A 25,277-nucleotide genomic window follows, 5' to 3' on the forward strand; every position below is an offset into this window, starting at 1 on the left:
GAAGGACAATCAATGCTCATGAAAACGGCAGTAAAGAAATCAAACGACATATTACATTGGGCAAATCTGCCCAAGTTGTATTTTCAGCATTTAGTAGCAAAGATACCACTTCAGTAAAGAAAACTGGTGAAGAATTGGTCATTTAAATGACAGTTTTGGAGGAATCAGTGAAAGTACCACGGGCTGCCTAAAGAACAAACCAATCTTTCTTGGAAGAAGTACAACCAGGATGTTCCTTAGAATTGAGGATGGTGAGATTCTTGTCTCACATATTTTGGGCATTTTAGTAGGAGGAATTAGTTCCTGGAAAAGGACATCATGATTACTAACGTCAACATCAAAGAATGAGATGGATTGATTGACAAGGTAGTTGCAACCGTGGTTCAAATATAGCAAAGAATGTGAAGATGGTGCAGGATGGAAGCGTTGTGTTCTGTCTCACATAGAGTCTGAGAGTTACGAGCCAAGTGGATGGCATCTAACAACAAGAGCTAGGAGACCATGGTTGCACAGTTGTTAAGTGCTGGGTTGGCAATCAAAAGGTTGGTAGTTTGAACGCACCAGCTGCCCTTCAGGAGAAAGCTGTGGCAATCTGGTTCTCTAAAGACAAATACGTCTTTGTAAACTCTATGGGGGTGCCTCTGCTTTGTCCTTGCCATGATTTGGAATGGACTTGATGGTGTTGGGATTTTAAGGTCTTGAGTTTAGAGATAGGCTGAGTGACATGGTGGAGTTGTTAGAGAACGCACCACAGCAGTAGCTGGGGACAAGATCATGTGGGACTTTGTAAAGACCTTGGGATTTTATCCAGGGTGAGATTGAAAAACCACTGGAAAGTTTTGAGCAGAGGAGGGACAAGTTTCAAGAGAAAATGTAAATGACCTAGGCTCCTGTGAGAGATGGAGTGTAGATGGCAACATGTAGACAATTAAACAGCCCATACAAGAGATAACAGTGAAGTCCTTCAGGTGGTTGTGGAGAAAAGAATGGTCAAATTATAGATTTTATTTTGAAGTTAGAACTGACAGAATTTGTCTCTGAATTAGATATACCCTAGAAAAAATGTCCTGGCTTGACCTGGATTTGACAAGATGCCTGTGTGGTACAAGGGGCAGAATACATGGAAATGTGCAAAGGCCCCAAGGAAGAGTAACATTTATTCTTTTTTTAAGAAATCCAAGTGAAGACAGTGTGGTCCAGGTGACCTCCGTCATGCTGAATGCGGCAGAGTGGAGTAACTGAGGGTCAGGTGTGCGCCTGAATTTAGGAGTTTGAATATTGGATACATTGCATATTGGAAACACATTTAAAATATAAAATGAAAACATTAGAACAAAAAACCCATCCTGCCATCGAGTTGTTATCGACTCAAAGCACCCTCTAGGGCAGGGTCACTGCCCTGGGAGTTTCTGAGACTATAACTCTTCATGGGAATATAAAGTGCCCAGTCCTTCTCCCTCGAAGCAGCAGGTGTTTCCAGTTGCTGACCTTGCAGTTAGCAGCCCAAAGCGTAACCACTATGCCACAAGGGCTCCTAATGAATAACTATTATATCTAGCTGAAATCAGCTTAATGTTCCCTAAATAGGGAATACCTAATGTTAATTATAATCACATTACAGTGAGAAGATCACATTGGACATGACTTGGGGGACAGAGTGGAACTGCCCCTGTGGGTTTCTGGGGTGCGGTAAGTCTCCATGGAAGCAGAAATCCTCATCTTTCTCCTGAGGAGCAGGTGATGGTGTCGAACTGCTGCTCATATGTCTGGCAGCCCAACCCCTAATCTGTACCACCAGGACTCCTCATTCGATATAGACCTGGCCCTGGTGGCATAGCGAGTCACAAGTTCGACTGCTAACTTCAAGGTCAGCAGTTCAAACTCCTAGCCACTCTTCAGGAGAAAGATACGGCTGTCTACTGCCCTACAAATGTCTAGTTTCACCCTGTCCTGTATAGTCTCTAGGAGTTGGAATTGACTCATTGGCAGCGAGTTTGTGTGTTGGGCTGAAAGTTGAGACCTTGCAGGTGACTTCAGTTCCAGGACTGAAAGGGTAAACTAGGAAGGACTGCCAGCCCATCACATGTAAATCTTTATTATGATTTTGAGTCTTATTTCACTCCCATTCTTTACGAGACCCTCTATTGTGATCCCTTTTTGAGCGGTTTCCAGTGGTGGCCAGGCACCATCCTCGATGTCTGCTATTACAGACTCTTTGTCTATGAGAAGACTCTTCCCTGATACTCTTAGCAAGAAGGTAGAACAAAGTCTGGTTTTCTTATTCTCACTACTGACTTTGTTGCTTCTGACAGTTTTGAAGGCTCAACTGACTCAAACTCCCAGCCCCATGGTGGAGCTGATGGGTGAGCACTCCATGAAGAGATGTTTTATCTTATCTCAGGGCAGGAGCCATATTCATAATGATGACAAAGGAGCAGGAAACAACCTTCTCTGCCCTCAAGGCCTACAGTCTGCTTTAAAAAAAAAGGTGTGATAAGCTGAGAACTACTTAAGATATGTATAACAGCTTAGGGAAACTATAGAAGTGGTATTTCAAGGAATGCTTAATAAAGTCAGTGAATGACAACATTTGCTATAGCAGGAATTTCTAAACATCAGTCACTTAGTATGTACCATTTCAAGGATTGTAACTGTTTCACCAGCCTTACTATGATCATTATTTTTTTAAAAAATAATGTTTTTGACCATGAAGTACAGCTAAAACGCCTTTGCATTATAAACAGAGGATACCTAAAATAGAATTGATTACTTACATAATTATTAAAAGAACATGTTTGTTTCTGCATTTGCCACGGTACATCCTAGTAAGAGAAAGACTACGCTGGGAAAGTAGAGAGGAATTGCTTCTAGACTGGGCTCAATACAGAAAAGTTGAACACTGGAACCCTGTACAAGATTTAAACGTGAAGAGGAAAGGCCTACACAATAGGAAACGAGATAGAGATGAAAGAAAACCAGAAGCAGACAAGCAAACAAAGAACTGTAGAGGGGTAGAGTAAATAATTTCAGGTAAACGGCCTTGGCTGGAGAGAGCTTGGTGATGATTCTTACCTGAGGACCTGTGCTTAGTGATGTCGCGGGTGCCTGGGGACTGGTACAATCTGAATTGGGAGCATTGCCGATTTCAATCGTACATAGTTTGGTCCTTTGATAGTGATCCGAAAGGTACAATGTAATCTGATTTACTCATAAATAGTAATTTTGCGGAGACAGGTCATAATGATGCTCCATAGCTTGCCTGTTTCCTGTCCTTAGGAGATAAGCATTTTGTTTCATAAGGTGATCTGAAAAGGCACATATACTTCGTAGTCATTAAGGATCTACTAAATTCAGTATCCTAAGAGTTTGAATAAGCTTGCAAGGGGAAGGGGGGATACAAACTAGGATGTTTTGTATATATTTTTGTTAGCATAACAATAAAGGAAACTTCTATAAATACTAGTTTAATATTTGTTGGACCATTTATAAAATTATGGTTAATTATCTAAAGTGGTTTTGCCCAGTAGCTGTGGGACCTTGAAAAAGTTACTACCCTGGTTCCTTCATCTGTAAAAGGGGCTAATGCAGTTACTTCATAGAATTGATGTGAGGCTTAATTGTGTTCATGTGCTTAAACAATGCTTCCTAATAAATCCTATCACTGTTGCTGTCATTATTAAATTACATGTGCTATCTCTAGGTACTAAAGTTTCTTTCACCCCACTACTTCCTGACAGTCCAGGGATAAATGCCGTATTCACTTGGACTTCTAAAAGGATCTCTGGGAGCATTATCATTGCCTCTTGAAAATCACTCTCCAACCCCATTCCTAAGCCTTACACCAAAGAGAGATTTGTTTTTTGATTAAATACTTGATTTGATTTCATGTTAATGTGAAAAGTGGTCATTCATTTCTTTTTTATAGTATTGTCAACAAAGGGTAACTTAATTGCTAGAGTTAAAATTTACGTCAAGTAGGAAAATAACACATGGAAGTATTTTTGCATTACTGCAGGATGAATTGGTTACTTGGTCGAGTTAGCCCCCTGCTTTTTGTATTTTCAGCATCAACTGGAGAAGAGAATTCAGAAGTGATCTGTGGGTACACTGAGGGAAACTTTTAGTCCAGCTTTAACTCTTAATATTTCTCAGTTTTTGTTGATTTGTTTACATGGCCACAACCCACCAAGATCTGTGATGTTATAGCTTCCAAATATTGAAAGACCAAATATACTCTTATTTAATACTGTAAACATTTAAGCCTACTTTTAAACCTATGACATATTCTATATACTTCTTTTTGTGTATTATTTTTTTAACTCAGTACTTTAATTTATATATTGTATACCCCTAACACCTTATCCTGATAGAATGAAAAAATTACATGTATTTTAATTTTCTATTGATCATTGTTCTTCGTTTATAGACCTTTAGTGAAATTTGTATACCTATTTAATAGAAAAAACTTGAATAGTACAAGTGTGCTCTTGATAAGAATGAAGGAGAGTTTCAGGGATTTACCAATGGGTGACATTTAATATTGAATGACATGTATTAAGACAAATGCTTTTATATATAATTTATTTGGCATTGTAAATGCATTTATCTTGTGAGAAACAGCCCCCCTGTTGTCAAATGAAGTATTCTGAAAGGTTTGCAGTAAATAAATAATAAAACAACTTTGATATACAATCTAATATTATTAAATATTAAGAGTTTCTGATGATTGATTTTAATAGTTAATTAACTTAAAAGTCCAATGTAGGCATCTTACATTAAATATTGACAGAACTTAAAAATGGAACTTGTCTTTTTTTCTTCTTTTTCCCCCACTTGCTTCTCTTTATTTTCTTCCACTAGTTTTACTTTCTGGCTACTATCATTTTAGAATTTTAAAAAGTGTTTTTCCCCTGATCTATAAATAATGTTCAATTACTCAATTTCTTAGTTATGATAATATAGCTTCCACCAAAGATGCTTCCTTTTGTAGCCAAGAAGTCATATTTCAGGTTATATGCCCATCTCAGTAAATATATGCTACTTGTAACAGATCCTTATTCATGCGATAGATCCTTCTCCTATTCATAATTGAACCCTGGAAGTAGTCCATTGAAGCTCTTTGATATGCTTTCCTTTTAGGAGATAGCTTTATGTAAAGTAATATGACACTGTCATTTCGGTGTTTGGGTTTTAAGTTTACCATCCATCAAGAATTTAAATGAATGAAGTATGCTTATATGAGCTTTTCTGAATATGGATGTTTTTAGAACGACACAATTCAGAATGCTAATTCTCTGCCTAAGTATTACTAACACTGAAGGAATAAATATACACTGAAATACATAGAACTTTAGATTTAGAGAGAATAAATTATTCTCTAATAATAAATTCTAGGGGTTCTGTTTATGTAATGCCATTTAAAAAACATAATGTTAGTCAGCTACCTGTGTTTTTCATCTGTATAATGCTAATAATTTGCATTTTAACCTTTGAAATGCTTGTATTTTAGTTTACAAAGAAAAGTGATTTTTGGGAACTTTAATATAAAGCTTAAATCTTTTTAAATCATTTTATTGGAGGCTCTTACAGTTCTTATCACAATCCATACATCCATCCATTGTATATCAAGAACATTTGAACAGTTGTTGCCCTAATTAGTCTCAAAACATTTCCTTTCTACTTAAACCCTTGGTATCAAAAGCTTAAATTTTAATGTAGTTTAAGCTCTAATATACAGCTTAACATGTAAAGCTTACTAGATTTTAAAATTTGATCTTAAACATTCATTCTAAAATCATATCCCTTTTAAATTTACTGCCTATTAACTATCTTCACAAAACTGTCTTTCCCTGACTTTTACTTTGTGATTTAATACTTCCAGGAGCTGACTTGTGAAACCATTGCTCTGTACTTAGCCTGGAATTTCATTTTACTTATCTTACTTTTTTACGGACATAATACTTCACATGATACAATTCAGTGGTTGTACAATCATCCTGCCAACAATTTTCTTCATTCTCGTATCCACTGGTATTAGCTCCCCATTGCCTCCCAACCTCCCCTGTCATAACCCCAAGAATCTGTTAGTCTAGAGAATTGCTATCCTGGATTTCATATAAAGTCCTCTCAAAAAAATTATAACACAGAAAGCAGAAAATACTAACCACTAGCACAAGTTAAAAATGTATCAAAAAGGAAACAAATGGTAAGACATTAAATTGTAAGCTTATCTGAAGGAATCCATTTTCCAATGCGCCCTATTTGAGGCCAAGGTTATTCGCGTATCGAGGTGGTGGCACTAGGGAGTTCAGTGGAGACCTGATCTGCTGAGGCCTCAGTACGTGGATTTGGGGCTTTCACCGTCATCCATAGCCTTTTGCAAACTGAGTGCTCAGAATTTAAGCCCTAGTGTAATTGATCCCTCTGCTGGTCTTGGATTTTATTGTTTACAATCCTTGGATTACATGAGACTAGTGTGCCTTTTGCATGCGGTCTTGACTGATGCCTCACTTAGATGACAGCTGGTTTTAAAACCAATCTTTTGTCTTGGATTTTCATTTCAGTCTAATGTGGTACATTCTGTAACCAGGATAACGGTCAAACCAATTTTGCGTTTTGTGAATCAGGACAAGTGAACTGTTCTAAATAGTAAGTGAGACAAGGGAGGCCTGTTTCTTCAGATTTTGAAAAGGATAGAGTTATGTTTTCTGAATTAGAAAAAGTGAGGTTATACTTATGTACGTTAATTACTTAGATACCATTTTTGTCAATCAGGGAACTTCTCGACATGGCTAGACATCATTTAACAAACCGAATTTATCTGTCAGGGTTTGAGTAGTCATGTATCCGCTAAAATATATAATTTTTCAAGAAAATTTTCTCCATATCTCTGCCTTTCTGAGCTTCAAAAATTTCATGGGAAAATTCCATTATAAATCCAGTTTTCCTCAAACTTTTGAATCTCCCTAGTATATCTAGCTAGCTTTTATGTAGAAGAGATTAAGGCCTACCGAGTCTGAGTTGTAGCACAAATACACAATGTAACAGACAATTGTGAGTTTCAAAGTATCGCCATTCTGACTGGAACAGCAAACACCTTAAAAATGTCATAATACATTTAAAATGCCGCATGTTCTCAAAAAGTCTTTTAATTATGTTACTAAATATTTTCTATGTTCTGATATTTTTAGAAAAATATATTTGTTCATAATGTCAGTTTATAATTATAGACACATTTGCTTAAACTTTTCTGCTTATTTTCTGATATTCTGCTTTGTGTACTTATTTTGTCTTAGTGGTATATTCACAGGATACAAATAGATTCTTTAAATTATTTCACATTCAAAGCATCATCATTTTGTAATTTTTAAGGTAATCAAAACAGTAATAATATATTGGTTTTTTAACATTTTAGATAGCTAAAATAGCCCTTTATGTTTAAAATATTTTTTAAAAAGCAAAACAGAGCAACTAGTTAATGTGGTACTTTTATAGTAGGTATCACTAATCCATAATTAAAAGAAAAGTAGACTACTATTTAAACAATTTATTTTCAATAGCTTTCTTGAAAATAATGTGTTATTACTAGTTACAAGGCTTTTAAATTTTGAATTATAAAACCATTAAAGTGAATTAGTTTCAATTTATAGACCTAAACAAAGAATAAGATTAAATGGCTGCTTGATTGAATAAGTTGGAATCAACTTGATGGCAATGATCCCCCTTCTCCCCCTGTTTATACTTGGCTAGTTTTGAATTCTGGTTTATGGGGTGTTATTATAGACTTCTGTTGTCAATTTCTAAAGAATTATAATGAAAGCTAATTTCACTGAATGACTTCCTGTGAACTTAACTTTTCTAATGAGTCAAAAAGACCTTAAATATCTTTTAGCATCTTGAATGATTGTGTGAACGTCATTATGTTGGAAACTATTTTATTTTAGCTCTAGAAATGCAAGAATTTTTACAAAGTTTTGTAAAAAAATTTGTTACCAGTTTACTTGTCAATTTTATCATAAAGTATATAAATAAACCTTTTATATTTTAAAGATACTTTTAACCTTTAACAGTAGAAGTATATTGTAAAATTAAAGTAAGTTAATGAGATTGCAAAAATATGATATAAAAATATTGCTATCGAGTTGATTTTGGCTCATAGCAAGTCTATGAAAAGTTCCTAAGGCTTTGTAAATCTTTATGGGAGCAGGCAGCCTCACCTCTCTCTCACAGAGTGCCTAATGGATTTGAACCATGGACCTTTTGGCTAGCTGTCCAGTGCTCCCCAACAGCATCCCCACAGCTCGTTGAAAACATGATACAGTGGATGTTAAAGAAAACTTAGGGAAACCTAGTTGTTACTGTGGAACAGACATTTTCAAATGATTGATGTTATCATAATTTAAGAGTATAACACAATATAAAGCTAATATGCATTATAAAGAGAATCTTAACATTAAAATAAGTGCCCATGGGCCAAATGCAGTATTAAAATATATTTAACATTTGCCACACAATTTTCTTTTTCATGTGAGTACAGAATTCCTGCCAACACTTACAGGGGGATGTTTTGTGGTTATTGATTCACTTTGCTGACTCTCATCTGAAAAGCTGGATTATCTGTAGGCGACATGGCATCTGAATTAAAGGCAGACTCACTATCCGTGTGCAGATGAGACACAACCTTGCTTGCTTAAAGAGAAGTGGACTAGAAGCATTTATTGATGAGGCTCAGAGACTACAGCTGTCAATATGAATTATACCCCAACGTAAGAAAACAAAAACACCTCACAACTGGACCAGTAAGCAATATGATAATATACAGAAAAGATTGAAGTTGTCAAGGTTTTCATTTTCTCCTGGAGACAGAGTCAGCAACCATGCAAGCAGCAGTCAAGAAATCCAACAGTGCATTGTATTGGACAGATCTGTTGCACACGCCCTCTTAAAGTGTTGTAGCACAAGGCTGTCCTGTTTAAGACTAAGGGGCACCTGCCTCAAGCCATGGTGATATGTCTCATCACTGGTATATGAAGGATGGGCAATGAATAAAGGAAAACGGAAGAAGAATGGGTGACTCTGAATTATGATGAATAATTGATGAAATGTTAAATGTGTCAGGGAGACCTAGAAAAGCACATCTGCCTTGGGAGAATTACAGCCAGAATTCTTTTTAGAAGTGAGACTGGCAAGACATCGCCTGCTTTGTACATGCTTTCAGTAGGGCCGGACCCTGGAGTTGGAGCGTTACGATCAGTAAAGTAGAGAGACCGTAAAAAGCAGATCTTCAGCAACATGGACTGAGAGTGTCAGCACCGAGACATGGATTTTCTGTGAGGTCCCAGGTTTATAGTATACTTAGGAAAGTTAAGCCAGGCAAACGGGGCTATAGTGTACTCACAGACTCCCACCCCCCTCTCCCCACTTGTTTGATAACTGCTTTGTTTCTCTCATTGACGCTCCATCAGGTAGTGGGGGAGTCGACAACATGAACTTTGCAGCAGGCAGAATGAGTTCTGTTTTGACTTCACCACTCACTACCTGTGCGACTTGATCTCCTGTAGTTACTTGATCTCCCCCGTAGTTACTCGATCTCCCGTAGTTACTCGATCTCCCATAGTTACTTGATCTCCCTGTACCTCAATTTTCTCTGTGGGGAAATGAATGTAATGGTTATGAAGCTTCCTTATAGGGTTCAGAGGATGAAATGTTGAATATAAATTAAACATTTGGAATGGATTTGGGCATATATTTAATGCTTAATAAATGTGAGATGTAGTCATTTACTCAGTATGGTCCTTATAGCCATTATCCTTTATATAATATAAATTCTTGCCTTTATGTCTATGTCTGTATCCCATTGTGGAGAGTTCTCTGCTCTGTTAATAGACAAGATTAAATTGGGATTAAGGCTCTACTTTAGTAAAAGTAGAGTTTAAATCACCATCCTTCATTTCCTTGAGGAGATAGTCTGTTGAAAGACAAACACCACCCCTGCATCCCTGCATTCCTCTGTGAGAGCCCTCTCTGAAAACACGGAGAGAAGCCCGGGCACCGCTGGAAGAAGATGCACCGGCAGAGCACAGCTGACTAGCTGTTAGCGGTGTCAGAGGGCAAGACCAGAGCTTGGGACAAGGACACATGATGCAGAGCAGAGGCGCAGCCTCGAGACTGGGAGAGCGGCCTGGCCCATGGAGGCAGAGATCGAGGGACCACATGGCTGCTAGGCTCAGGTCCCAGAGAGACACTGGGTTGCTGGCTAAGGAGCGCTACTACGTTGAACCCGTTACTGTATCCGTATTGTTTACTGATCCTGAGTTGTGGGAACCTGTTAACTTTCGAATACACCTTCACCACTGTGCCTTTTGTCTGTGAGTCTGTAGCACTGCAGTGAATTGTAGAATGCAGCCTACCAGTAGAGTGCTGTGGGAGGAATGACTGGTGTCATTCTAGATAAGGAAAGCTAGAGGATGGAGGCAGGTCTGACTTCTGCTGCCTGGCAACAGGGAAGAGGAAGCTGGACATGCCCCCTCTTCACCATTTTCCATAAAATGTTAACCATAATATTGCTTTTTTCTGACCCCAGGGGACATTTGAGTTTAATGATCCTTACTGCTCAATAATAGAGAACTTTGTTTCTAAATTTGTTTATTCATTCATTTATTTAAGAGAATTTAAGAGATCCATTTTTTCCTACTGAATTATATTCCCTACAGGTCCTTCTCTCTACTACAGGCCTCCTCCCTCTGTTTTCCCTTACCTATTTTGGCATCGACCATTCCTCCCAGAGCACTCTACTGCTATGCTGGGTTTAATCATTGTGGCTATGACCAAGACCATACCTGTTAAAATGCTATTAAGTTTTATGGGTTTGGAACATTTTACAATAGTTGACAATAAAATTCTACTTTGGCTATTATTGGTTTTGTCTAACCTTCTGCTTCTAGTAATGAGCCCTGGTAGTAATGTCTGTGTTGTCTTAATTAATGTTTTCTATTTTACCTCTCTAGAATCTATTACAATGGGTACACAGAACCCACAGACAAAATGCATAGTTAAATATATTTTTTTAAAGAAGTTAACAGGTTGTACTGCCAGTGAGAAATTGTCAGGGTTCTTGTTTTTTTTAAAAATCAGGAAGTGTTTTAAAGTTCTTCCAGGTCTGCTAATAAATGCACAGAGGGGTCTCTTACTCCACCAGAAGGCTCAAGCTCTGTGGGTCACCAAACCCAGCTTTCCCAGTTGAGGGCCAAGAGGCACCTCACTCCACAAGCCAGCCTGCTGCACAGTGCACTCAGCGCACCTTGCTCTATGAGTAGGGAAGTCCACTCCAGCTCCTGGTTCTGCTGCTGCTGTTCCTTTGATATGAGTTGTCTTCTGGATCTAGGAGATCATGCACAGGGACCTCGGATCCAGAGGGCACACTCCACCACTGGCTTTGGCTGGTAGTAAGATGTCACCTCCTACTTCTCAGAGGGATCATTTTATACACAGCAGGATGGCATTCCAGAGAATCCTGTTCCGTTACAGATGAAAACATGTATTCGTAGGATTGGAGACAGTCATTTTAATACTCATTCCTAAAAATAAACATGTCAGAGAAGTATATAATATCTTTAGTAAGATCATCGAGTTACCAAGCAAAATAATTTTGAAAACTATATAATTTGACTATTGTACCCTCTAGATAAAAAAAGAACTACCCATTTTCAATGAGGAACCAGGAGAAATATTCTATGCAAATATTTTTTGTAACTTATGCTAAAAAAACCTTTTTGCCCTATATGTTTTAGTCTAGCAATTAACAGAAAATACTATCCAAAGTCCCCTATTAAAAAACATACCTGTATTTAGATTAATAAACCAAGCGAACCTGTTGTGGTCTAGTGGATGCTGACTCCTAGAAATCACCTAGATTGAGTAGACCTGCCCCTGAAAGCCTCCGAGCTGTATTCTTCATGGAAGCAGAATGGCTAGGTCTTTCTATCCAGGAGTGAACTGTCAGCCTTGTTGCTAGCAATTGAGCTCTTCATCACTGTGCCTCTAGGGCTCTGGACTTGCATTCCTACATTTGTTACAGCTATACAATGAAATGCCAAGGAGCCATTAAACTCAATAATAAAGTAAAGGTTTTACTGACAAGGAAAATATTCATGATATAAATTAAAGCCAACTATCAAATCAGTATGACACCCCAAACCAAAATGTATTGAGTCAGTTCTCACTGATGCTGACCCTATGCCATGATGCCCTGCCATCCAGTTGACTACAATTCCTACTGACCCTGCAGGACAAGACAGAGCTGCTCCCTGAGAGTTTCAAACTGTAACTTTTTAGAGGAGTAGAAAGCCCCTGCTTTCTCTCACAGAGCGGTTAGTGGTTTCAAACTGTTGACCTGTGGGTAGCAGCCCAATTTGTAATATATAGATCGATCTAATCTTTATCTATCTATCTATCTATCTATCTATCTATCTATCTATCTATCTATCTATCTATCTATCTAATTTAAATACCCAGAACAAAGGCAAGGAAAGGTACAGGAAATCACTTGAAAAGTTGTCATTTATTTAAAATGGAAAGAAATATGAATGATTGTAATTTGCTATGTTTCTCTCTTGAAAATTTCTATTAGGACCATGGAATACTTTGACAGGGAAACAAGAGCATGTTTGAGTGTGAGAATACTTTCACTCAGAGCTCAGCCATTCTATAGTTAATTGAAAATAAATGTGACTCAACATCGAGTGAAATGTTGTAATAAGTAAAGTGAAATTGTTGAAATGGAGATTTTGTACTACCTTTCTCGCCTCTACCTGCATGCCGTGCAGTGCATAGTCACAGCCCTGGAGCCTAGACAAGTTTCTTTAGGTTTGTAATGCCCTTTTCCGTCTTCAATTATTTCCCAGTAGATTCAGAAAGGAAAAGAGCCAAACAGAAGGTGTTATAACCTCTTTATTTTTCACCTTCAGATAGTCATCTTTTGGAGACGTTGGCCAGTCCCTACCAGAAATGTATCATTCCTTATCCGAGACGCGGCATCCACTGCAGCCAGAAGAACAGGAAGTGGGCATCGACCCCCTGTCGGGTTACTCCACCAAGTCTGGAGGTGAGTTTTGATAGTGGATGCTGTCTGTTGGTCTGGAAAACCCAGCAAGGACGGGGGCTCCAGTTAGCATTGTCTGCTTCCCGTGTGGTGTGTAACCTCTCTCAGGGCTACTGCGCCCAGCTACTTGAAGGGTATTTCCAATGTGTGCAAGATCTCTCTGGATGTGAATGCACCATCCAAAACTCAACTTTCCATTCTAGACGGAAACATCAACCAAACCCCGAATGCACTGCCCATCTTTTTAAACAAACCATAAACCAAACAATGACTTCAGCAGGCAAAGACTTGGAAGGCAAAAAGCTGTTGTCAGCAAAGCTTACATTTTGGTATTGACGTTGCAAGTTTAACTGTCCTCAAAACCCCCCAACAAGTGGAGAGAAGAGGCTTGCCTGATTCTCTTTTTTTAAATTGGCGATGGACCTATAATGAGACATTTACTATTTCAATGTGTTTTTGTAGTACTTAACCTTTTTTGCGCTTACCATTTGGTGACATTAATTACATTTATCATGTTGTTTAACCATTACCATTGTCCAGAAATTTCCATTACCCGTAATAGAAGCTTAGTACCCTTAGGCTACGCCCTGTTCCCCTGTGCTTCTCCGTCTGTTCTCCTCTGCTAGTCAGTGATAAGCTGTAGTCCGTATGCGCTTGCCTCTTCTGGAGATTTTGTAGTAAACGGCGACATACAGCTTTTGTCCTTTTGTGATGAACTGATTTCACTTAGCACAGTGTTTTCATGTTTCACTTGTATCAAGATTTAATTCTTTATGGCTGAATAATATTTTCTGTTATAAATGTATAAACCTCAAGAAGTCACTACCATCAAGTCAATTCTGACTCTTGGTGATCCAGTGGGGAGAGTGGAGAGCTGCTGCTGCTGTGGGTTCCAGAGACTGTGTCTTTGTGGGCGTAGAAAGCCCAGCCTTTGTCCTACTGAGCAGCTGGTGAACTTGAACTGCTGGCCTGTGTGTGGTTAGGAGTGTAACATGTACCCACTACGCCACCAGGGCTTTCCATCTGTGGATAGACACTCAGGTAGTTTCCACCTTTGCCTATTCTGAATAGTTCTGCAGTAAACATTGTACACGTTTCTATCTGCGTGCCTAGTTTCAGCGCTTTGGGGTGTATACTAGATTAGTGAGATTGTTGTATCGTGTGGTAATTTTATGTGTAACTCTTTGAGGAACTGCCAAGGCGTCTTTAATACAGTGGTTGGCCGTTTTTAACCCCTGCCATGGGCCCGGGTTCTGAATTCTCCACATCCTCACCAGAGCATCCCGTTCCCTAGTTTATTTCTCAGAGCCAGCCTAGTGTGTAGGAAGTGATCATCTCGTTTACATTTCTTAGTGACTAATCACTTTGAGCGTTTTTTTCATGTCTGTGTAGTCCACTTCTTCTGTTTTACTTTCTTGGGTCAAATGCCTACTCCAGGTTTTGCCTTTCTTTTGAATGGGTTGTTTGCCTTTTTGTTGTTAATTCGGAGTTCTTGACATATTCCAAACATTAAACTTGTCAGATACATGGTTCCCAGATTTCCGTTTCAGTCTGTCGGCTGGCTCTTCATTTTGTTGACAAATTCTTTTGATAAGCAAATGCTTTCCAGTCTGAGAAAACCCTCCTTCTTTATCGAGCCGTTGCCCCGCTTCCCGTGTCATACTTAAAAACGTCAAAAACTGGGTCCCAGTGATTTCAGAATATAGCCTCTTAAAAAAAAGCTCCCTGATGTTAGTGCTTGCAATTAGATCCTTGATCCGTTTGTTACTGTAAATTCTTTATATTTCTGTCATACATTTAAATCTATACATTAAAATGTTAAGAGCTTTTTCTTATGTTAAGGTAGATGGCAATACGGGTTTAAAATAACCTATTTCGTTTTTAAAATCTGTGCATCAGAAATCTGTATTATTCCCAGTTCCTTTAATGATAATAGTCACAGCTTATTACAAGGAAAAATGAGCTTTGATAATTCTTAAAGCCTTATGCTTTTAAGTGACTTATGAAATATTCCATGCTTTCTTGACTCCTTGACTACTTAGATTTTTACTTATGAAAAGTAATATTTCAGAAGTGTGAGGTCTATTTTCAGAAATCACAAATTAGTCAAAATAACTTACCTGTGTTTTGTATTATTTGGTTTTTCTTTAAAATCCATATTGAGGTCAATGTCTGGCATTAAAATAGGAGTTGGAAATTATTAGTAAAAAATGTGACTATTTATTTAGTTTAAAAGCTCTATACTATTTGGAGAGTGTGCTTTGTGTACTTCTTTAAAAGCTTCTTGATCATAAATAAAATGCTATTGCTATTTTTATGAATACACTAATTTGTTCTACAACTTACTTTTTGATTTTATAAATGTTACCTAATAACTCAAAAAGAGTGCCGTTGGTTTATGGCTTCAATAAATTGAAAAACTTATTCATGTCTATTATAATTTCAATTTAATCATTCATTTGTAAATATAATAAGACCATTTATAGTGGTGTTTCTTTATACATAAAATACCTATGTAGAAATATTCATAATTAAATAGATCAAATTATTTTTCCAACAGTAGTTTCACAAGTGAATAATTTGAAACTAAGTATGTATGTGTTGCAAGTATATAAAGTTGTCGCACTGCATTTTTTCACATTATTTTTGGCCTATGCTCATTTTAAAGCGCTGTCTGTGTGTGCATGTGTGCGCGTGTGTGAAGAGCTATTTTTCTATGGTCTATTTCATTAAATACTGAGGTTCTTTTTTTTAAACCAGTTAAACATCTTAAATTAATTTTATCCTATATTGTATGCAGGAATGAGTAGTTACCTTTACTGAAAAGGCTTTTCGTTTATATCCTTGCCTACCATTTCTATGACATACAAAGTTATTAGGACTGAATTGATGTTTAAAAGTGCCATTAATTCATTTACCCCAAATGTTCATTAACAATGTAAATGTATGCTGATGTTCTATGAGACAAGGAAGTGACTAATGACTCTTCCAACTAACAACACTTAAAATGAATAGAAACTTTAGATAGCTAATCTCGAAGTAATCAAGGCCCTCATTCAGCGTGGCATCTCTGTATGCTCTAAAACAGCTGTCAACTGTTAAAAATATATACAAAACACACATACGCGCACGCACACACATGCAGAAAGAAAGCTATGTAAATATGTAGCTCTCCAAAGCCATAAAGGTTACCAACCTTAGTGCGTTTTGTGCGTTTTATGTAAATATTTTATAGAAAGCATCTACTTTATCTTCTTAGATTTCCATTTTGCAGGGAAATGTTCCCTGCATTTTAATGTGGGTGTCATATTCATTTCAAAGAACCCTCACCTTGCTGGTATACTTCTTTATGCTAATATATGTCCTTTCTGGAGTTCTCTATTGGAATATTTGAAGCCTTGCAACCAGCTTTGTCACCACATTTTTGAGTTTCTGGGTACAGAATGAGTCATCTTGTCATCGTCAAACACTGGGCTGCAACCCGTTTTCCTTGTGGGTTTTTAAAAAATTTCTGTTATAGATTCCATAAGTCAACAGAATATATCTCTAATTTATCAATCTGGTTTTTAACAATTATAAAGAAATAGTACTGCTACGTGAGTCTGAGAATTCTGAAGAGGATTTACTTATAAAAAGCCACCTAAGAGAAAACTGCATGTCGTAGGTTAGTTCATTTGCATGTGTGGTGATGGAAAACGGGGAAGGAGTAGATAGCGCATAGAATTATTTGGGCCTGTGTATGTAAAACCGTGTGGGGTCTTTTCCATGTGCTTTAGGGTAGAAATATAATTTGTAATTCAAATCATTTAGTCTTAAAAGAGCGAGAACACAGACAGACACAGACATCATGTAGATGAGGCCGTTAGCACGGGTCAGAATGGTGTTGGAGAATTCACATTCGAGATTGCTCGTTAGATAAAGCGGCAGCAGCTCGTTGCACCTGTGGACTACAGAGGCAGGGACAGGCCATGATGGGGACACATGCATTTTCAGAAGAGCATACCTGACCAAGGCAATCAGGCACAACTGATAGAGCATGACCATAGGACCCCCCAGTATGCTGGTCTCCATCAAGGATACACCCAGGCAAGCCTCTAGGAGAGACTACCCAATCCTGGTGGAGGCAATCCGATAGCCAGTGTACTCTGCCACGTCTTTGGTTAATTTTCAGAAGGAATTCACCGGAGGCTTAATCCACCTGTGGACTCTGCCTTTAACTGTTACCCAAAGCCTTCTGTCTATAAGGCGCTCAGAGTTCAAGCTCTAGGACACGTGTAAATTATCAGATTTAAATTTGAATAAAGGATGAACTTGTTCTGTCGAAGATAAATAACCAATGTCTGGGGTGCTATCTGAGGCGTGTTAGTGTGGGTAGACGAGAGAAACATGCAGGGAAACTCTCGTGTATAAGAAGGAGCTTTATATAAAGAGTAATTAATTGTACATTAAGAAAACAGCCCAGTCCAGATCAAGTCCCTAGTCCGATATTAGCCTATATGTCCGATACCAAGCTATAAATTCCTCTTCAGACTCACACAACACATGCAATGATGCTGAATGCAGGAAGATCACAGGCCAGTGGGTGGAAAGTCTAGTGGAACCAGTGGCAATAGAAGCATCTCAACTCTGGCAGGGTCTCCCATGTGGCTCCTCCAGCTCTAGGGCTCTGGCTCCATCAGCGTAGCTCCATGTGGCTTGTCAGGAGGGAAACAAGCAGCGTGTGAGTCTGGCCTCCAGTGAACTATTTATCTCCTTAGCGCCTCCAAATGAGATCATTAAGCTGCGCCCTGATTACCAGTCTAGACTCCACCCCTTCGCTCTTAATAGTCTCAAGTTGACACCAGATTATGTAACTGCCACAGTTATCTTTGTCACTTAAAGCCCTTCCCTGGTTCCAGTAGCTGGAGTCACCTTCCAGAGATCTTAGAAAACCAAATCCATTGCCATGGGTTCAATTCTGATGCTTAGCAGCCATACTGGAAAAAAAATCTTTACACTTTCTTTTTCATTATTATGCTCATCAGTGGTTTCTTACTGCGCTGGTTATAGAACCAAACTCTTGACCGTGATGTGTGAGACTGGCCTGTTCCATGTGTTCAGAGTCAGATTTAGTTCTATGGCTTCCCTAGGCCAGTGTTTCTCAGACGTTATTCCCTGTCTCCCCAGCACTCACTGTAACATGTGATCCATCATTGTTTCCTTGTTTATTGTTTGTGTCCTTGTCTAAAGTATAAACTTTATGAGGGCGGACGCCATGTTGGAACCCTTTGTATATAGGGCATACAAAATAATTAATAAATGAGAGTTAGTCTTGGAAACTCAGAGGGGCAGTTCTACCCTGTCTGTGGGTCACAATGAGTCAGCATGGACTCTGGCAGTGAGGGAAATGAAAGAAAGAATGAACTGTGTTTTACTGGTTTTCAGTCCTCCATTCACATTAATCAATAATCGTGTAATGTATTTTTCCTTCATCTACCTTTCTTCTTCATTTCATAAGTTATAATACATGAAATCTTCTTTTCAATTGTCCCTGATCATTCAAGTACTTGAAATTTCCTTCTTTAGACTTCAAAAGTCAGCCTGCTCTCCTGTTTCTATTCCCTCTTAAAATTAACTTTCACCACGTTGGCCCTTAGTTGTCCCCATGTCAAGGGTCCTAGTAAGGACCAAGAGGGGAGAATGTTCTGGGGAATGTGTCAAGCTGTGACTGCACTAATGAGCTCACTGTAAAGACCACTTAGCAAGAGAAAGTTACAGAAGTGCTTGTCGCAGACATTCATGGCCATAATTTGGGGGCATAGATAGGCTATATCTTGTACGCTTATATCTAATGTATACATTTTATATGCATAGATTTTAGGGAACATTTATGTAGATAAGCTTCTTAAGACTTGGTTTCTGAAACTTATGTATGTGACATATAGAAAATATGAAACACTAGCCAATCTATGCTGTTGTAGTTTTTTTTTAAGTGGGCAACAGTTTAAAATGTTATTTGTCATAAAATAAATGTGCGCCTTCCACAGACCAAGCATTGTTCTGAGGGCTGGAAAGAAAACATTGAGAAAGACAAACAATGTGGAGTGCCAGGTTGTTTACGGCTGATAAGCAGGATTGGAGAGGGTGGCATGATGGAGCAAATGGCCCATTACGATGGGGAGATAAGTGCTTGCTGTGGAGGAATTGAACCGCCTTCTTGAGAAATCCACAGCGGTGTTCAGGTAGTAGATGGTGGGGAATCTAACTTGGATTTGTGGTTAGTGGTAGATCAAGAAAGTGGTGATACCTGTCCCCAGCACAACTTGAAAGATGAGTAGTTGTAAGTCAGGTGACTCAGGAAAGAGATGTGCTCACTGCCCTCTGCTGAATGGGAAGCGTTTCAGTATGGTGGGAATGAGCGCACGGCCAGACCTGAGACTGAAGCCATGAAGCCAGAAGCCAGAAGCCATGGCACCGCTGTAAACTAAGATCAGTGGAGCACTCTCACATAATTTTCACTTCAGAAGGAATGTTCTGGCAATTGAAAATGAGAGATTGACTTTGAAGGAGCATAGGAGATCTGAGAGTCAACCTCCAGAGATGCCACTTCCAAGTAGAGAGCGTTAAGGGATCCAAGGAATGAGAAAGGTGAGGGCTAAGGACTGATTTGTAGAAATTCCCAGGATTAGAAATGGAGTAGACGGCGTGGTACTCAGTGCTGTAACAGCAAACTGTGACTCGGGAATTACCAGTCAGCACTCTCGGAGAACCGGAAAGAGGGAACTTTTACTAGTTGGTGACCCAGAGGAGCCTTTGTTCCATAGTTCTGTGCTCCATGAAAGGTGTGCAGGCACAGCTCTGATGCTTCCTCTGTACCAAGAAGGTTTACTGAAGAGGAATAGGTGAGGATTTCTAGTGCAGACCTTGGTAGTTAGTGAAGGAGGATGCGGGGTAGAGGGGGATCATGTGCCAGGGGATGGGTATGTTCCAGGAATGAGGAAGTACATGAGATGAGGCAGTGTGTTGGGTTGCTTTTACAAAGATTAAAAAAACCCATTAGGATTTTCCTTACAATACTAGAGGCACAGTCAAAATAGGGAAAACAGAATGCCGAAGTGATAAAAGCCACAGATTTTAGATTATCCAGCAGATTTGAGGTGAGCAGCAGTTTAAAGGGTATAAAACCAGAAAATATATTATTTAATGAGTATCGATCCTCTATGATTAATTGTTAAGCAATTTTCAGGATATTGCCAAATCACTCGAGTAGATAGAGAAAAAGAAATTGAATTAAAATCTAATTCAGAAATAATAAATTTAATGACTAAATTTCAATATAAACATTCAAATGCTCGGGAACGTTCAACCTGGGCTCTTTAATATTATGTCACTCTTATGTAATTATGCTTTCTCAGTGAATTTGAATTCACCTAGGTGTAGACATTTTAAATAACATTGAAGCTCATTTTTGTGAAAATCTAGAACCTTGAGATTAAAAAGTTGCCTGGTCTCCATAGTGATCTGTTCTTCTTTCTTTCTTTTTTAAAAATTCATTTTATTGGGGGCTCATACAACTCATCACAATCCATAGATAGATCCATTGTGTCAAGCACATTTGTACTTTTGTAGCCATCATCATTCTCAAAACATCTGCTTTCTACTTGAGCCCTTAATATCAGCTCCTCATTTTTTCTCTTCCCTCCCCACTCCCCCCTCTGTCATGAACCCTTGATAATTTATAAACTATTATTATTTTGTCATACCTTACACTGTCCAACAACTGGTCATTGAGTTGTCTATTCTTTTCTGGTTGGCTTGGCAGTTCCTTTATTTGCCTGAGGAGATGGGCCTCTTTAGAGTTACTTTAGTGTTGGAGTTGTGGGAAGAGTCGTTGAGCCACCTGTGGCTGCACCTGCATAGCATCCGTTTCCCTGGTGTACTACTACTGATGCTGACCCCAGAGAGTCCGTGCCAACTATTGCCCCACTAGGACAGGGTAGAACTGCCCCCTGTGCGCTTCTGAGACTGTAACTCTTTAGTGGAGTACAATGCCCTGACTTTCTCCTAAGGTGCGCCTGGTAGTTTCTTACTGCTGACTTTGCAGTTAGCATCCCAACTCATAACTCTTCTGCTGTCAGGGCTCCTGACACGTACTAGGAAGAACATATAAGTGAGGTCGCTGGGGAAAAGTCCCAATGAAATTGATTGACAAAATAGCCTCAACAGTATGCTTAAACATATAGCTGTTGCATGGGATTGAGCAACATTTTTAGTGTGCAAAAAGGAGTCAGCTCAGCTCCACAGAAACTAACAGGAGCAAAAGAGACCGCACTGTTAACCCGGATGTCAACAGACAGAGGTTTAGTACGCACCAAGCACGCTCTCCACTAGCAGCCGCCTTAGGTGAAGTTGGTTTCTAAGGGAATATCCATATCTGGTGGCCAAAGCACCGTGGTCGTGTGGTGCTGTAAGCATTGGGTTGCTAACCACAACGTTAGCGGTTCAAACACACCATGGGAGAACTGTGAGGCGATCTGATCCTGCAAACATTCAAAGCCTCACATAGCGCAGTGGGGCAGTGAACTCCTCATCCGCTGCCGCGAAGTCTCACCCAGCTCACCCTGACCCTAGAGTTTCTGAGATGTGTAAGCTTTTGGGGGAGCAGGCAGCCTATCGGTCTCCCAAAGAACAGCAAGTGGGTTTGAACTGTTGACTTTTAGGTTAGCAGCCTACTAGTTGGCCATTTTTATAGCACTCTTAAACCAACAAAACCAGGAAGAGGTATGATGGTAATTTTTGTTGGTTGAGCTGAGATAGAACTATAGTAGACACAGATGATGTGAAGTGACAATATTTTCTAAACCCTAAAAATAACCCATTTAGGTGAAGTGATTATAATGAAATTCTTATCAGAGAATTATAGTAGTTTGTTTTGTTGATTCATCAGTAAGAACCAGGGTGTGAATAGTTTAAATAAAGACATGCCCCTTTCTCAACTCTTTTTTTTAAATCGTTTTATTAGGGGCTCATACAGCTATTATCGCAATCCATACACACATCAATTGTGTAAAGCACCTTTGTATATTCATTGCCCTCATCATTCTCAAAACATTTGCTCTCCACCTAAACCCCTGGCGTCAGTTCCTCATTTTTGCTCCTCCCTCCCAGCTCCTCCCTCTCTCATGAACCCTTGATAATATACAAATTATTATTTTGTCATATCTTTCCCTGTCCGACATCCACCTTTACCCACTTTTCTGTTGTCTGTCCCCCAGGGAGGAGGTTATATGTAGATCCTTGTAATTGGTTCCCCCTTTCCAACCCACTCTCCTTCTACCCTCCCGGTACCGCCACTCTCAAGAAAGCAGTGCAAAACTCCTTTAGACCAGCCACTCTTCAGAAGGAACATGGGGCTTTCCACTCCTGTAGAGTGACAGCCTCCGAAACTCACAAGGGGGCTGTTCCACCCTCTCCGTTAGGTTCACCAGGAGCTGTCATCAACTTGATGGCACTGAGTTATTTTGGGTTAGTGTTCATAAATTGCCCAAGAGGTGTCTAACTCTGCAGGCCAGCCTTCTACCTGGAGGTTCTCAGCTTTACTCGTTCCATGGACTTGGAAGCCTGCTGCTCTGTCTCATGGTCTCAGTGCTACAGCTTCAGGTGTTTCTGATGTCACCGCCACTTCACGCACAGATCTCCCACGTGCTCCACTTGTGGCTTTCTTCCTTGATGGTCTTGGGATTGTCTTCTGCTTCTGAGAGGGCTGACTTTGTACCCAGAGAGAATAGCAAAACTGACCAATCACCACGTTAGAGACCTCTACACCCTATTTGCATGGTCCCACCCACTCAGTTGGTGGTAGTTACACAGTCTGAGGAGAGGCAAGCCATACCAAGTAATTTTACCTCTCTGTATGTATGTGTGGGGGGCCTCCCAAAGGTTTTTTCCCCCTGATTTTATTAAAATTATTGAGAATGCCCCTTTCCCTATTAATATGTCATTAAGCTCTAGTGTGTTTATTCTCAATATGTGTCTTATGAGAATTTAAAATAAGCTAAACTACTTTGTTACTACTTTAATTTTGCCGGAAGGAAGCTTTTCTTATTAAGCAAATAGATGTTTGGAAATATGAAATATTTTTTCATATAGTACTTCTGGTCTGTTCTGGAGTTGGAGTGCACTACGTTTGAAATCTCTAAATTTCCTGAGACGGAATCCTATCCTATGTGATGAATACAGGAAAGCACAAAGGGAGAAACATTATGTCAGCTTCAAGCTGTTTTATTTTTACATTTTATGAAAATCTGAGTATTTTTAAATAGAAGAAATTAAGAAGATAGTGAATCATACATCATAAAAATGATAATATCTCGTTATTTACTTTAAATGGTCATTTTCTTTTATTACATCTCCAGTATTAAAAATATTTTTTACTCTAGTCTTCAGAAATTATCTGATGTTCTACCACATTGCTGCGGGTAATTACTGTGTTCTTATGAACTGAAGTTGATTGTTCTTTCTTGAACTTAAATATCCTACCAAGAAAAAAAGTTCACTACCTTTGATTTATCCATAGATAAAGTTATCAGTTTTACTTAATTTGGATATGAGGCAATGCGTTAGACAAATAATATTTATATTGGAATTTATATACTTAAAGAATTCTTTCCCTAATTCTCCTTCCTGCTTTCTGTAATAGTAGGGGAACTTTTAATGACATTTGACTTCTTCGTATTTCCCTTTTAGTCAAATTTGATGGAATACGACTAATTTTGACGGAACTAGGAGTATTGCTAGCGATTGGTTTCTTTGCTTTGTCTTCTGAATAGTTTTTGTTTTATTCAACCGATAGATTTTCAAGCAAGTATGCTAACATGATGCTTACAAAACTTCTGTTATACTATATCAGTAACTAGAGATGATATTTTATATTTTCCCAAATTGAGTAAAACTAGGCCATTTGATGAAGTTCATTTATTAAGCATCTAATTAATCTCTTGCTACAGAATGGTGAAGAAATAAGACCAACTGCTTTTCATGAAATTCACCTTTTTGCATGCAAGAGATCCAAAAGAAATGAAACTCACTGCCATCCAGTTGATTCTGACTTGGCGTGACCCTGTAGGACAGGGTAGAACTGCCCCTGTGAGTTTTCGAGAGTGTAACTCTCTACGGCAATAGAAAGCCATGTCTCTTTCGCATACATAGAGCAACTGTTGGTTTCAAACTGCTGACCTTGAGGTTCACAGCGCGATACATAACCACTATGATAACCAGGTCTTCTAATGCAAGAGCTAGACAATAAAACATGGAAAAGGAAAGACCGAAATTAGAAAATAGCATCAGAGAGATGAGTGACTAAGTGGACCCTTTAGATATTGGGGAAGAGCTCCCTGAGAAGCTGCTGTGTAAGCGAGCTCTTAAAACTGAGCTAGCCTTTTCAGTGAAGAAGGACTTAGATAGGTCATGCGGATGGCCATGCACATGTAGGGAAAGAGACGAGCCCAGATAAAAGGAAGAGTTAGTACAAAGGAAGGCCCTACGATGGGAACAGACATGTTTTATTCGAAGAAAAAAAGGAGGACAGTTGTGCCTGTGACAAATGGATTACAGAAGAATTGACACCAGATGAGCTAGAGCTGGTAGACTTGGAAGCCAGCCTAATGAATGTAGATTCTATCCTAAGGACTGAAGAGTTAGTGAATAGTTTATATTCTGTTGAATTATAAGTTTCTTCTATAGGACAGGGACATTTGATATTTTTATTATATACTTAGGACTCAATGCTAGGAATTTAATAAGTGATGTGAGATTTACCTAGAGTTGTAGTTCTTTTTCATTCATTTTTATATTGCAGACCTTCATACCCATCCTAAAGGAACCCTTCAGGTGGTACTGTCGGGCAAGGCTGCCAATTGCTGGGTCAGCAGTTCAGATCCATCGCTCGTTTAGAACAGATTCGATGGCAGGGGTTGGTGTACCCGTCCGAGCAACCCAATACTAAGCAAAAGGCTGCTCCTTCCCACCCAGCCACGTTCCAGCCCTGGCACTGGTGCCACAGGAGGGTAGGTCCAGTGATGGACTTTTGTAGAGCACTTCCTGTGGAGCAGTTCTACACTGCACGCTGGCAGTCACCGTGAGTCGGACTTGACTTGGTGACAGCTAGCAGCCGTGGGCTCGTCTGTGTTTGTTTCCCCAT

The 25,277-nt window shown here is 39.0% G+C and overlaps 1 protein-coding gene across 1 annotated transcript in view; it reads left to right on the plus strand.

Annotated features, from left to right (window-relative positions):
- The first annotated feature begins 12,983 nt into the window (after positions 1-12,983).
- Positions 12,984-25,277, plus strand: part of TBC1D5 (TBC1 domain family member 5) — a 330,505-nt gene continuing 318,211 nt past the window's right edge. The window contains exon 1 of the mRNA XM_075547174.1: positions 12,984-13,102. Within this exon, the coding sequence (XP_075403289.1) occupies positions 13,006-13,102 (97 nt within the window). The 5' untranslated portion in view covers positions 12,984-13,005. The remainder of the gene's footprint in view (positions 13,103-25,277) is intronic.

This window comes from Tenrec ecaudatus, chromosome 4 (genome assembly GCF_050624435.1).
Source record: "Tenrec ecaudatus isolate mTenEca1 chromosome 4, mTenEca1.hap1, whole genome shotgun sequence".
Classification (NCBI taxonomy): Eukaryota; Metazoa; Chordata; class Mammalia; order Afrosoricida; family Tenrecidae; genus Tenrec; species Tenrec ecaudatus.